This window comes from Euprymna scolopes, chromosome 21 (genome assembly GCF_053919585.1).
Source record: "Euprymna scolopes isolate OS-2025 chromosome 21, ASM5391958v1, whole genome shotgun sequence".
NCBI lineage: Eukaryota > Metazoa > Mollusca > Cephalopoda > Sepiida > Sepiolidae > Euprymna > Euprymna scolopes.
In genome coordinates, this window is record NC_136502.1 from 59,037,625 (window position 1) to 59,052,922 (window position 15,298).

The 15,298-nt window shown below is 28.6% G+C and overlaps 1 protein-coding gene across 6 annotated transcripts in view; it reads right to left on the reverse strand.

The window, feature by feature from the left end:
* Positions 1-8,307: 8,307 nt before the first annotated feature.
* LOC145242401 (uncharacterized) overlaps positions 8,308-15,298 on the reverse strand; it is a 513,435-nt gene continuing 506,444 nt past the window's right edge. For all 6 annotated transcript variants that reach the window (XM_080105428.1, XM_080105429.1, XM_080105430.1 and 3 more), the window contains one exon: positions 8,308-8,481. In XM_080105428.1, coding sequence (XP_079961554.1) covers positions 8,447-8,481 — 35 coding nt within the window. In that variant the 3' untranslated portion in view covers positions 8,308-8,446. The remainder of the gene's footprint in view (positions 8,482-15,298) is intronic.

The following is a 15,298-nucleotide window of genomic DNA, read 5'->3' on the forward strand; positions in this document are numbered from 1 at the left end:
TTTTTACCTTTCAAGTTCCACAGTAATGTACTTATTTTTTTAAATGGGCATATTCTTAAGCAAATTAAACCATTCCAAAATAAGTTCAAATAAATATCTTAAATAAAAACTTGTCTGAGAGATTTTTGTTTGAACAAATATTAAAAGAAAAAATAAATAAATAAAAAGAAAAATATTTTTAAAATTCAAGCTTCAGATTGTAAAAAATTGGTAGTTTCAGAATAATTAAGACAGATGTTTTTTTTCTAAATTAAATCAAACTTTTCAAATACTACTTAACATAAAATTAGAAATCTGCTTTAAGTCCTGAATTAAGAATCCTCTTTTATTCTAGAATGAGGAGAGATAAAAAGAATTAGAATATTTTAATTCAAGAATTGATGAGGCACCCAGATAGATTTGACTTCTATTTGTATAACAATGCCAGAGAACTTTATTGTAGAGATATTCTATATATTTTACTTATATCATTGACTTAAGAAAAATGAAAATAAAATATGGTATATAGGAAAGAAAAAAGGGAAAAGTTTAAAAAAGGAAAAAATGTTAAACTTAAACAAAAAATAAAATGTTAAAAATGAGTTTTAAAAAGTTAAAAAGAAAAAGAACGGGGAGATGAAAAGAAAAAAAAAATGTGGAAAAAAAAAAGGAAAATGTTAAAAAAAAAAAATGTTGAAAGAACGAGGAAAATGTTGAAAGAACGAGGAAAATGTTGAAAGAACAAAGAAAATGTTGAGAGAAAAAACAAAACTGTTGAAAGATAATGGAAACTGTTGAATATGGAAACTGTTGAATATAAAAAAAAAAGGTTAAAAAGGAAGACATTGAAAAGTAAAAAAAAAAAAAAAAGTTGAAAAAGAAGAAAAAAAAGTTGAAAGAAAAAAACAAAACAAAAACGTTGATAAGGAAAACACCCCAAAAATGTTGATGAGGAAAAAAATGTTGAAACGGAAAAATGAAATGTTGAAAAGGGGGGGGAAAAAAATAAAAATGTTGAAAAGAGGGAGAAAAAATAGAAAAATGTTGAAAAGAGGAGAAAAATAGAAAAATGTTGAAAAGAGGAGAAAAATAGAAAAATGTTGAAAAGGAAAAAAAAAAAAAAAAGAAAATGTTGATAAGGAAAAAAATGTTAAAACGGAAAAAACAATGGTGAAAAGGGAGGGGAGAAAAATGTTAAAAAGGGGGAAAAGAAGAAAAATGTTGAAAAGGAAAAAAAAAAAAGAAAAATGTTGAAAAGTAAAAAGAAAAGAAAAATGTTGAAAAGGAAAAAAAAAAGAAAAATGTTGAAAAGGAAAAAAAAAAGAAAAATGTTGAAAAGGAAAAAAAAAAGAAAAATGTTGAAAAGGAAAAAAAAAGAAAAATGTTGAAAAGGAAAAAAAAAAGAAAAATGTTGAAAAGGAAAAAAAAAAGAAAAATGTTGAAAAGGAAAAAAAAAGAAAAATGTTGAAAAGGAAAAAAAAAAAGAAAAATGTTGAAAAGGAAAAAAAAAAAGAAAAATGTTGAAAAGGAAAAAAAAAAGAAAAATATTGAAAAGGAAAAAAAAAAAGAAACATATTGAAAAGGAAAAAAAAGAAAAATATTGAAAAGGAAAAAAAAGAAAAATATTGAAAAGGAAAAAAAAGAAAAATATTGAAAAGGAAAAAAAAAGAAAAATATTGAAAAGGAAAAAAAAAGAAAAATATTGAAAAGGAAAAAAAAAGAAAAATATTGAAAAGGAAAAAAAAGAAAAATATTGAAAAGGAAAAAAAAGAAAAATATTGAAAAGGAAAAAAAAGAAAAATATTGAAAAGGAAAAAAAAGAAAAATATTGAAAAGGAAAAAAAAGAAAAATATTGAAAAGGAAAAAAAAGAAAAATATTGAAAAGGAAAAAAAAAGAAAAATATTGAAAAGGAAAAAAAAGAAAAATATTGAAAAGGAAAAAAAAAGAAAAATATTGAAAAGGAAAAAAAAAGAAAAATATTGAAAAGGAAAAAAAAGAAAAATATTGAAAAGGAAAAAAAAGAAAAATATTGAAAAGGAACAAAAAGAAAAATATTGAAAAGGAAAAAAAAATATTGAAAAGGAAAAAAAATATTGAAAAGGAAAAAAAGAAAAATATTGAAAAGGAACAAAAAAGAAAAATATTGAAAAAGAGAAAAAAAAGAAACTATTGAAAAGGAAAAAAAGAAAAATGTTTAGAAAAAACAAAAAGAAAAATGTTTAGAAAAAACAAAAAGAAAAATGTTTAGAAAAAACAAAAAGAAAAATGTTTAGAAAAAACAAAAAGAAAAATGTTTAGAAAAAACAAAAAGAAAAATGTTTAGAAAAAACAAAAAGAAAAATGTTTAGAAAAAACAAAAAGAAAAATGTTTAGAAAAAACAAAAAGAAAAATGCTTAGAAAAAAAAGAAAAATGCTTAGAAAAAAAAGAAAAATGCTTAGAAAAAAAAAGAAAAATGTTTAGAAAAAAAAAAGAAAAATGTTTAGAAAAAAAAGAAAAATGTTTAGAAAAAAAAAGAAAAATGCTTAGAAAAAAAAGAAAAATGCTTAGAAAAAAAAGAAAAATGCTTAGAAAAAAAAAGAAAAATGTTTAGAAAAAAAAAGAAAAATGTTTAGAAAAAAAAGAAATATGTTTAGAAAAAAAAAGAAAAATGCTTAGAAAAAAAAAGAAAAATGCTTAGAAAAAAAAAGAAAAATGCTTAGAAAAAAAAAGAAAAATGTTTAGAAAAAAAAAGAAAAATGTTTAGAAAAAAAAAGAAAAATGTTTAGAAAAAAAAGAAAAATGTTTAGAAAAAAAAGAAAAATGTTTAGAAAAAAAAGAAAAATGTTTAGAAAAAAAGAAAAATGTTTAGAAAAAAAAGAAAAATGTTTAGAAAAAAAAGAGAATGTTGAGAAAAAAAAGAGAATGTTGAGAAAAAAGGAGGATGTTGAGAAAAAAAAGAGAATGTTGAGAAAAAAAGAGAATGTTGAGAGAAAAAAGAGAATGTTGAGAGAAAAAAGAGAATGTTGAGAGAAAAAAGGGAGAATGTTGAGAGAAAAAAGGGAGAATGTTTAGAAAAAAAGGGAGAATGTTGAGAAAAAAAGGGAGAATGTTGAGAAAAAAAGGGAGAATGTTTAGAAAAAAAGGGAGAATGTTGAGAAAAAAAGGGAGAATGTTGAGAAAAAAAGGGAGAATGTTGAGAAAAAAAGGGAGAATGTTGAGAAAAAAAGGGAGAATGTTGAGAAAAAAAGGGAGAATGTTGAGAAAAAAAAGGGAGAATGTTGAGAAAAAAAGGGAGAATGTTGAGAAAAAAAGGGAGAATGTTGAGAAAAAAAGGGAGAATGTTAAGAAAAAAAGGGAGAATGTTGAGAAAAAAAAGGGAGAATGTTGAGAAAAAAAAGGGAGAATGTTGAGAAAAAAAAGGGAGAATGTTGAGAAAAAAAAGGGAGAATGTTGAGAAAAAAAAGGGAGAATGTTGAGAAAAAAGGGAGAATGTTGAGAAAAAAAAGGGAGAATGTTGAGAAAAAAAGGGAGAATGTTGAGAAAAAAAGGGAGAATGTTGAGAAAAAAAGGGAGAATGTTGAGAAAAAAAGGGAGAATGTTAAGAAAAAAGGGAGAATGTTAAGAAAAAAGGGAGAATGTTAAGAAAAAAGGGAGGATGTTAAGAAAAAAGGGAGGATGTTAAGAAAAAAGGGAGAATGTTAAGAAAAAAAGGGAGGATGTTAAGAAAAAAGGGAGGATGTTAAGAAAAAAGGGAGGATGTTAAGAAAAAAGGGAGGATGTTAAGAAAAAGGGAGGATGTTAAGAAAAAGGGAGAAAGTTAAGAAAAAAGGGAGAATGTTTAGAAAAAAGGGAGGATGTTAAGAAAAAAGGGAGGATGTTAAGAAAAAAGGGAGGATGTTAAGAAAAAAGGGAGGATGTTAAGAAAAAAGGGAGGATGTTTAGAAAAAAGGGAGGATGTTAAGAAAAAAAGGGAGGATGTTAAGAAAAAAGGGAGGATGTTAAGAAAAAAGGGAGAATGTTAAGAAAAAAGGGAGGATGTTTAGAAAAAAGGGAGGATGTTTAGAAAAAAGGGAGGATGTTAAGAAAAAAGGGAGGATGTTAAGAAAAAAAGGGAGGATGTTAAGAAAAAAGGGAGGATGTTAAGAAAAAAGGGAGGATGTTTAGAAAAAAGGGAGGATGTTAAGAAAAAAGGGAGGATGTTAAGAAAAAAGGGAGGATGTTAAGAAAAAAGGGAGGATGTTAAGAAAAAAGGGAGGATGTTAAGAAAAAAGGGAGGATGTTAAGAAAAAAGGGAGGATGTTAAGAAAAAAGGGAGAAAGTTAAGAAAAAAGGGAGAATGTTTAGAAAAAAGGGAGGATGTTAAGAAAAAAAGGGAGGATGTTAAGAAAAAAAGGGAGAATGTTGAGAAAAAAAGGGAGAATGTTGAGAAAAAAAGGGAGAATGTTGAGAAAAAAAGGGAGAATGTTGAGAAAAAAAAGGGAGAATGTTGAGAAAAAAAGGGAGAATGTTGAGAAAAAAAGGGAGAATGTTGAGAAAAAAAGGGAGAATGTTAAGAAAAAAAGGGAGAATGTTGAGAAAAAAAAGGGAGAATGTTGAGAAAAAAAAGGGAGAATGTTGAGAAAAAAAAGGGAGAATGTTGAGAAAAAAAAGGGAGAATGTTGAGAAAAAAAAGGGAGAATGTTGAGAAAAAAAAGGGAGAATGTTGAGAAAAAAAAGGGAGAATGTTGAGAAAAAAAAGGGAGAATGTTGAGAAAAAAAAGGGAGAATGTTGAGAAAAAAAGGGAGAATGTTGAGAAAAAAAGGGAGAATGTTGAGAAAAAAAGGGAGAATGTTGAGAAAAAAAGGGAGAATGTTAAGAAAAAAGGGAGAATGTTAAGAAAAAAGGGAGAATGTTAAGAAAAAAAGGGAGGATGTTAAGAAAAAAGGGAGGATGTTAAGAAAAAAGGGAGAATGTTAAGAAAAAAAGGGAGGATGTTAAGAAAAAAGGGAGGATGTTAAGAAAAAAGGGAGGATGTTAAGAAAAAAGGGAGGATGTTAAGAAAAAAGGGAGGATGTTAAGAAAAAAGGGAGGATGTTAAGAAAAAAGGGAGAAAGTTAAGAAAAAAGGGAGAATGTTTAGAAAAAAGGGAGGATGTTAAGAAAAAAGGGAGGATGTTAAGAAAAAAGGGAGGATGTTAAGAAAAAAGGGAGGATGTTAAGAAAAAAGGGAGGATGTTAAGAAAAAAGGGAGGATGTTTAGAAAAAAGGGAGGATGTTAAGAAAAAAGGGAGGATGTTAAGAAAAAAGGGAGGATGTTAAGAAAAAAGGGAGAAAGTTAAGAAAAAAGGGAGAATGTTTAGAAAAAAAGAGAATGTTTAGAAAAAAGGAGAATGTTATAGAAGAAAAAAAAGAAAAAGGTTGAAAAAAAGAAAACGGAAAATGATTTTAAAAATATGGTAAAAAAGTGAAAACTAAAAAAAAACAAAAAAAAAACAAAAAAATCCAATTAATGAGATGGGAAAATAATATACAAATATATTAGCGATGTGTATAAGAGTTAATATTTTTAACAACTGAAAGCCTTGTAATTAATATTAGCATCCTGGATCCTCAGTCTAGTTTTAGTATTATTTATTTTTAAAAGTATTTTTATTTATGGTAGTAAATTTGTTTCTGGTAAAATTATCTTCATTTTTTTGTAAATGGTTGAGAATTCCTATTATTTCGAACCAGGTCAAAGGCTTAACTTTGGATGTCAAAGTCCTGATATATTTATTTTTATGTATGTTAGTGTGTTCTTTTGTGGTATTTTTTGTGTTTATTTTCCCTAGGAGATGGGAAATCCCTTCTTTAAATTTTATATAGATAAAAAAAATGAGGAGAGAGGGGCGGTTAAGAGAAGAGAGAAGTGAAAGGGAAAAGAGACAAATTCTTAATTATTCATTAAGAGAAGGGAGTAAACATTTTTTCAAAAAATTTCAAAGAATGATTTTCTTTTCATTAATTTTTTTTAACATCGGAAAAAGGGAGGAGGGGGGCATAAGTTTTTCTTCTTTAATATTTTTATCCAATCAATTATCATAAAAAAAAATAGTTTAAATTATATCCAGCAATATCACAGCTGTAACTTTAAGTTTACAATTTTTTTTTTTTTTTTTTTTTTTTTTTTTTACAAAAAAATTAAATTTAATTTTTTTTTCAATTTTTTTAAAATCCACTTTTTAATTTGGATTATATTTTTTTGTGTGTGTATATATATATATATATATATATATATATATATATATATATTCCTCAGATAAAAGTATATTTTGCAGGGTTTTTTCTTTTTCATTACTGAATAACTTAAAACAAAAATAAAAATGAAAAAAAAAAGGCATATAAGATATATAACTTTGTTTTTTTCTAAAAAAAAAAAAAAAAATATTCCCAGACAACATTTTCTGCATTTTTCAATATTTTTTCCATTTAATTTTTTTTTTTTTTTTTTTTTTACTCATAAAAATAGTTCCAACATTTTTGTTTAAATCTTTTTTTTTTTTTTTTTTTTTTAACATATCCCCAACCCCCTTTTTTATTTATCATTTTTATATTTTTCTTGTGATTTCTTCTCTTAAATGTCAATTTATTATTACCTCTCCTGGTAAGAGTAATACTCATTTTGTTCACAGTATGAATACTACTAAATCACCACCACAGTAACGACAATGACCACCAGCTTTGAGAAAAAATTTTTTTGTTGTTTTTCAAATCAACTATCAGAGCTTGGTAACCTCAGTTATGAATAATTATCTCTGGTTTTGAATTAAAAAAAAATACAAAGAGGAAGAAAAAATAAGATATATGAAAAGAGCTACCATAGTTCCCACTACAAAAATAAAACAACAAAACAAAAAAAAAAAAAATGCATAGGTTTTCGCAAATGGGGGAACTTAACACAGATCAGTGTAAATCAGATGAGAGTTCGGCTAAAGCTGTGTGTATGACACACCTAAGACATCCCATCATTTTTTCTTTTTAAATACAAACATATCCTGTTGATCTTAGCATTTTATGTGCTGGGGATGTGTGTGTGTGAAATACGACAAGAACCAAAAATGTCTAAAACCAACATCTACAAAGAGAAATTTGAGAGATAAATCCCTTATTTTTCTTTTAGCAAATAAACTTAGATTTTTTTTTGTAATAGTTTTTTTTTTCTGTTTTAACTATAAAAGTTATATATTTTTTGAGATCAAATCAGTTTTTCTGAAGGCACAAAATCTAGATCCTTAATAGAATAGGGGCACAGTTTTTTCTTTGTATGTGTTGGGGGGGGGGCGTCTTTAACTTTAATACTTTCCTAAACTCTTTCCTTGCTTTTATATTCCAACATGCAAAGAAAATGTAATATCTCTCTCTCACACACAAATATAAAGCATATGCAATGTATGCATATCTATAAATCTATACATACATATGCATATACATTTTGTAATATATATATATATACATAATTCCACGTATGCATACATAATTGCATACATAATTTTACATACATATGTAATTACACCTGCACATGCAATTACAAACATACATATGTAATTACACCTGCACATGCAATTACAAACATACATATGTAATTACACCTGCACATAAACAATTACAAACATACATATGTAATTACACATGCACATAAACAATTACACATATATAATTACATACATATGTATAATTACACAGACACACACATGCATATATACACACCTATATACAAAATTCTACTTATTCCCAAGAGTGCTCTTGCCCTCCCTTCACAAACGTCTTTCAATAACTCCATTTTTATTATTTGTATTTTTTTTCTTCACAGGAAATAGAGGGTGGGGCTGTGGGTTTAAAAATGAGAAAAAGGAAAGAAAAATTAAATAAAATTAGTTTCTCTAGAGTTTTTTCCTTTTTCACCATGGAATCATTTGGAGAAAATTAAGGAAAAAAAAAATCTTCCTTTTCTTCCCAATTTATGTAAAAATGTACATGCAGGTGTGTGTGTGTGTGTGCATGCGCGCATATATATATATAAGAATCTATGAAAGGATGAATGCAGTTATATATGTAAATATGTGTGCCTGGCATCTTGTCAGTTTACATATGTAAATTGTGTTTATTGATATTCCTTCATTTTATTCTTCTAAATGTCGCTATTTTCATTTTGTTTCCCCAAAATATAACCAAAGGGAGATAGAGAGGGACAAAGAAAGAGATAGAGAGGGAGAAAACATTCATCCAAATAAGTCCTGGGGAGGGGGAGATGCAGGATACTTTGTTTCCCCACAAATCTAAACAAAATTTTTGTTTGTTTCACATAAAGAAAAAAAAGAAAAGAAAAATTGACAATTGCTGTGATTTATTTCGCCCAAGATTTGCATTTTCAAAAGTGGTTGCCGTTTTTCTGGTGGTGTGTCTCTTTTTTTTCTCTCTCCCACTTTTTCATCAAATCAATTATCCGTTAACTAATAATTTGTTATTCTATTCCGTTCCAACTCTTACAATGGTGGAAGGTCCTGAAAAATATAAAAAGAAAAAAATACCATTAGCAAGAATAAGAAATATACCAAAGAATATAGAAGTAAAAGTAAAGTGTGAGCAACATGAAGGCTCCCTTTTAATTAGCTACTACAGAGGGGAGCCCCCCCCCCCCCGAATTATTCCACTTACTGTTAATGTTCACCTTTTAAAGCTGTGTGTTTAACAAGAAAGTGTCAAGTACCATATTTTTTAATGTTTGGTCTCACTCCAACAAGGGTTGAATCCTGGGCTCACAGATCATTAGTGAACATTCCTTCTCAATTTATACATATATATATATACATATTATGAGGGACATTCAAAAAGTACTGCCTCCTATTTTTTATTTTATTTTAAATTCTGCCTGAATTAGAGAGGATTGCTAATTGCATTGTTATGATGACTAAACTCATGCATTCATAACCTGAAAGTTAGATCTCTCTGTTGCAGATATTGATGGTGTTAAACTAAAAAAGCAACTCCTGCCATGGATATACATCAGAAGCAGAGATACGTCATTGAATTTCTCCATACAAAAAAAAAAAAAAATTAAACCAATCAACGTTCACCAATGTCTGCTGAAAGTTTACGAAGCTGATGCAGTTGATGCCAGTACACAGAACATGGCTTTGTTGATTTCAGAGTGGCAACAGAGATGCAAGTGACAAAGCACACTTTCGATATCTATGCATAGCCACCACCCCATCACTGGATAAAGTTGCATTAATAATAGTGGCGACTATGTAGAAATACAAATTCTGGAACACAAAAGGTTGCTTGTTTTAATGGTATTGCTCCTTCGTAGCTTTTCAACTTTATTTTATAGTTAAAAAACAGGATGCATTATTTTTGGAATGACCCTTTATATATATGAGGGTCCTTCCAAAAGTAATGCATTCAATATATAGTTATCTTGCTCAATATTTTTTAAAATCAAACACAAATAGCAATCAATCTGACATATGGATACTTGATTCAAAGTAGCTTATTTTTAGTTCCTTCCACTATATAATTGGCACAAATATTTTATTTACAATTTTTTCATTTATCCCAAGAAAATTTTTCAGACAGCAAAATTCTTATTTACTGAATATTATCTTACATAAAAGGGAAGTAATCATGGAATAAATTATTTCCATTTTACCTGTGCAAAAATACATGTTAAATTTTTAAACATTGAACGAAAACAACTTCTTAAAAATTCCTGTTTCACAAAATAATTTGTTTACAAAATTACTTTCCACTTCTTTGTAAATATAAAGTTAGTCTCATTATGGACCTTCAGATCTATTTACTATAGATACGTTTACTGAGATTTAATATAAAATTAATTATTTTTCAACACTTCAGACTATTGAAAGTGTCTATATCTTAATATTTGATTTGGAATATTGTATAATAGAAAAATATTCAATTTGACACTTTTTCTTTTTGATATGTATCCATCTTTTCTTGAAACAAAGAACTGATCAACGACCATACACAATATCCACCTCTAAAAATATGTTCTACTTTGTTATAAGGTTTTGTTTGAAATAAGTTACATTTATATTTTTGTTTGTATTTAATTTCATTTTTGAAGTTTATAATTTTGTAGTTTTTCTTATGAACATAATTTACAGTTCTTACTATTTATATCACAAGGAAAAACAAATTCGATTTCCAAAATGATATCAGAGCTGATGTTTTTTTTAAATATTTTGGTCATATATATATATATATATATAATTATTTCCACAGCCAAACAACGTCACAGCTCAAAAGCCCAAGACTCGAGTTTCGCTCTCATTTGGGCTCATCAGTTAGACATAAAATTCCTACTTTGGGTTATAGCTTGTTATGATGACCACATCACTTGTTTGAGACAAAGTAGGTTCATTCCCTAGATTTCGCAACGGTTTGCTTGATCTATGTTAGTTAATAGACTTCTTGCGTGCGGCACGGTTGCTCATGTGGCAGAGTACACTTCTCACATTCAAGAGGCTCAGGTTTCGAATCCCGAATTTTGATATGTCTAACTGATGAGCCCAAATGAGGGTGAAACTTGAGTCCTGGACTTTGAGTTTGTTGGCTGTCATGGATCTTGTGAGCTGCAACGTTGTTTGGCTATGGAAATAATTATATAATCTTTCACATTCTGAAAATGTATATTATATATATATATATATATACTAGAGGACCCATTAACCGGCCTTGCCCAATGGAAGCTTCCCCCCCCCACTCTTGCAACCCTAAACCCCCACCCCCACACACTCTTGCAAAAAAGTAAATTATGGTTGTTGATGGTGGCCACTGTCATCCCTGAACATTTGCAGACACTGGTGGTTGTGGCCAAAATGAAATAATCTGGCTTTCACTAAGGATTAGTGTTGGTTTGGGGCAATAACATGCAGGTACTGGGGAGAGAAATAATTCCCCCAAATTTAATCATGATAATGCTACAAAAAAAAAAAATTGGGGAGTGGCAGTGTTGATAGGAGAGTAGATTTGTTTAATCAATGAATTACAGTGCATAATATAGGTCTTTATATGTCTACAAGTACTTGTCTATGCAAAATTTGAATGAGATTTTCTTAGTCAGCATAGTCGAAAACCTTTAAAAGTCGTCATTCTAAAGAAAAATGTGAAGGTGAACCTAATGTACAAATTTGCCCCCGCCCCAAAGTTAGCGCATGTGCAATCTCGAGAATCAGTCCAGAAACGAAAAATTTTTCAAACATATTTACATTGTTTTTCTGATTTTTAAAATATAGTTATGATTTTTTAAAAATGTACTTTGTTTAAATATACTCCTTTTAAACCTGCACAATCTATTACGATCATCGCTGATTAAAAATACATGTTTTGGCAATATCATCTACTGGATTCATACTTATGTTTTTTTAATCTAATATTTTTTAACATGTGAAATATTCTAAATATTTTTAACATGTGAAATATTCATATTTTAAAACTGTTAAACTATTTTCTGTTCCACATTCACATTTTTGAAACTGTTAAAACTGTAAAAAAAATGTGACACATTGTTTCCTTTTCATATTTCTGTAAATAAATATATTTAAAAATATCTAAAGAGTGTGACAAAATATATAATGTATTGACTTAAACATAATTATTTGAAAAGATATGTGATTAAAAAAATAAGAAATTAATTGATAAAACAGTTTACATATTTTTATATATCTTGATTATAAGGGGGGGGGAAATAAACATAAAAATAGTTAAACAGTTTTAAAATGTGAATATTTCACATAAGTCAAGAAAACATTAAATTCAAGCAACATAACTACGAATCAGAGTAGATGATATTGCCAAAATATTTATTTTTAAATTGGTGACAATCGTAATATATTGCGCAGATTTAAATAAAGTATATTTAAATAAAGTGCATTTAAAAAAAAATGTAACTATGTTTGAAAAAATATATTTGCTGGAACAAATGTACAAAGTGAGCAAGTGAGAGAGAGAGGAAGTAAATGTTTGTTTTTTCTTCGGCATAGCTGTGAATTATTATTTTTTTTTTACTTTGGCATAAAAAGAAATGTATAAAGCGAGAGAGTTGAGAAGAATATATACAGAGAGAGAGAGAGGAAATTCAAACTTATGGCATATAATGTGTAAGAAAATGAATGCAGCAATTTACTCAGAGGGCAAAAGTAGGTATCATTGTGACGCCATATTGAATGGTACATTAGCGTTCATTTAGCATGCGAATACCGTTCATCTAGAATATAGGAATAATCAGAGCTCAACTAATCAGAATGAGCAGAATTAGTCTATGGAGATTTATTATTTTTTAATCATAAAAGGAAAAAATTGTTATGTCTATGAGTATATGATTCAGTTACGAAGGCCGAAACCCCATATTTGTTGAAAGTGCAGAATTCCTCCAGGTGATGACTGGGAGCGGTAGGAGGACTTGATATTTACAGGGGAAAATAGGAACTACTTCCTCTAAAGATGGTTATGATTGTGATGATGTTGCTCCTAAGATGAAATGTAGGATTTTATTATAATGACTAAATGTGTCTAAAATTGCATTTTAAAGTTACTTAAGATAGTGGCTAATAGTCAGACATAATAAATTTGTATGTGAGATCTGTTGTACATTGGTTCAGAGAGGAATTTCTGCAATCAAAACATTATAGTGTATATGGAGATAAAGGAGTTGCATTTGAAGGCTATGTCAATGCAGTTTGTGGGAAACATCGTGGACACAAGTTAGTATATAAAAGAATGACAACATTAGAAATTTTCAATTATATTACGTTCATTTACCCACATAATACGTCGTGCAGACTGGTAGGTGTTAATATCGAATCTCTTCCTCAAGAGGAAAAGAAAAAGAAATGCCTGCAACTGTCCGTTTTATCCTCTTTATTTATTCCTTTATTTCTGGATCTCAGTGTCTGCTATGTTTCCCACAAACTGCATTGACATAGCCTTCAAACAACTCCTTTCACACTGTGTGCAAACAAACTACAACATCCTTATTATATATATATATATATAAAAGGAATTGTGCATGCGTGAAAGAGTTCCCTTGGACTTGGAAATGACTGAACTGATTTTTTTTTTTTTAATTTCATACAAAGGTACTTGAGGTGTCTGAGAGTGTTTTTATGTAGGTTTTGTATTGGAATAAGTTTTATAATTATCGAAAATCAATAATTTAAAAAATCCAATTGAAGAAGGAAGTCCAATTTTAACCAAAGTTAACAGTTCTATACAACCTAGCATCACAATTGAATTTGAGAAATTTTATCACCACACAAGCAAAAAGGCTCAGTTTATAAGATCAACTGTAGATTTTTTTCTGAGGCCGGGTTGTACTTGAAATTAATGTTTCTTTTAGAGGACAATTGAACCATGATACTTGATTTTTGTATCTTAAACTTTAAGTAATTATTTACAGATAATTTTATAAAAAACAATAGATTCTCTACAGTGCAATGTGGACTAAGTCATTGTGGGGAGGCATGTGAAGCATCCTCCCTGCAAATTGTGGGGGGCGGTCCTTAACTAAAGCAGGCAATCAATCGATTTAAATAAAAAATGGGCGATTTCACAGATTTCACTGATAATAAAAGTATGGGAGGGTGAATCATTTGTTTATCCTCATTCAATCCTGGACATTGTCGAGTCTCCCTGTTAGTTTATATATATAATTAGATAAAGTGGTACAATGTCTACATTTTTAACTTAAATGTTATAACATGATGTTGTCGACACTCAAGTCTACTTTCTGTAACCCTTAAGTGTACTTGCTCTTCATTATTAAACATTTATTCATTAATGGACAATTATTATTTGTTGTTTTGTTGGCTTTTATGGCACATCAACCCTTTGGGTCATTTTATGCCAATTATCTATGGATCTAGGAGGTTTTTACTCCCTGCTTTAGCGGACATATGAGTGATGTTATTTTTAAAGTTTTTGATAAAGGCTAACTTTTTAAAGGTATGAAAGTATGGTGTAGGGGTTGTTTTTCAAATAGATTCTTAATGTCTTTTTTTCTTTGTATAAAGTACAATCAATTAAAATGTGTTTGATTGTGAGTGGAGTTTGACATTGTATACATATAGGCTGGTTTTTATTTCTCAAAAGATATGAGTCAAATGAGTATGGCCTATTCTTGCTAGAGTGATTTTTTTCTTTTCAGTGTAGTTTGATGTTTTGTTCCTGCTTTTTTAATTTTTCGCATTAGTTCATATAATTTGTTGTTGGGAAATTTATTCCAGTACGTTTGCCATTTTTTTGTTGTATATATATACTGATATGTTTTTAAGTTCCAAATAGAGAATTTTCAAATTTGGATCAATCGTGATGTTTAAGGCAGTTTTTGTAGTTGAAATTCATTTCCTTGGATGCTAGTGTGGCTTGATATCCATCAGAAAATTATTTCTTTTAGATTATTTAGTTGCGTTAGTTTGTGGAGTAGTTTTGCAATTAGGGGATTGTTTATCTTTTCATTGTTAATTACTTTTAGCACAGATTGAGAGTAGGAAAAGATTATGCATTTGGGATTTTTGTTGTTGGAGATTAGACAGAGGGCTGGGATTAGTGTCTGTATTTGTGCACTGAAAATGGAAGTTTCTTTTTGGAGATTTGTTTGATTTTTGGTAGATTTATTTAGTACTGCAGCACTAGCTGTTGCATCTTTTTATTTGGATCCATCTGTATAGATGTGTATGTGATCTGAATATTTCTCTTCAATTTTGTCTAGATCATCATGGAAAGTTATTGGATGAGTCTGTTCCTTTTTGCATTTAAAATCATTCTTGGGAGTTATTTTCCAGGAAGTTGTTTGGAAGAGGACAGTTTCATGGATTTTGGTTATTGGTAGATTAGCTTCTTTGGAAATAGATTTTATTCAGAGTCTGAAAGTTTTCATCAATTGTTTTCTTTTTGTTTTGAACAGTGATCTGTACAGTTTCAGCAGCATATTTTGTTGGCTCCCCAATCTGTGTGGGCTATTACTTGTAGAAATTGTAGTGCTTAGTTGCTTTTGGCTTTGATATAATTGATGTGTGTTATAAAGTTTAATTTTCTGTCAAAAATGATTCCCAGATGCTTATGTTCATTCACAAATGGATTTTGTTTTCCTTCAATCTGTATGGTTGGATCATTGTGGAATTTTTGTTGGTTACAGAAATAGATTTCTGTTTGCTTTAGTTTTGAAAATTTTAAATCATTTCTTGTTGCCCATTTACTAATGTTGTGCTGTAATTTTTTCTCAATGGTGTGAATGTATTTCGACCTGTAACAGATTGAGTAGTCATCTACATATAAGGAGCTGTGAATATCAGGAGC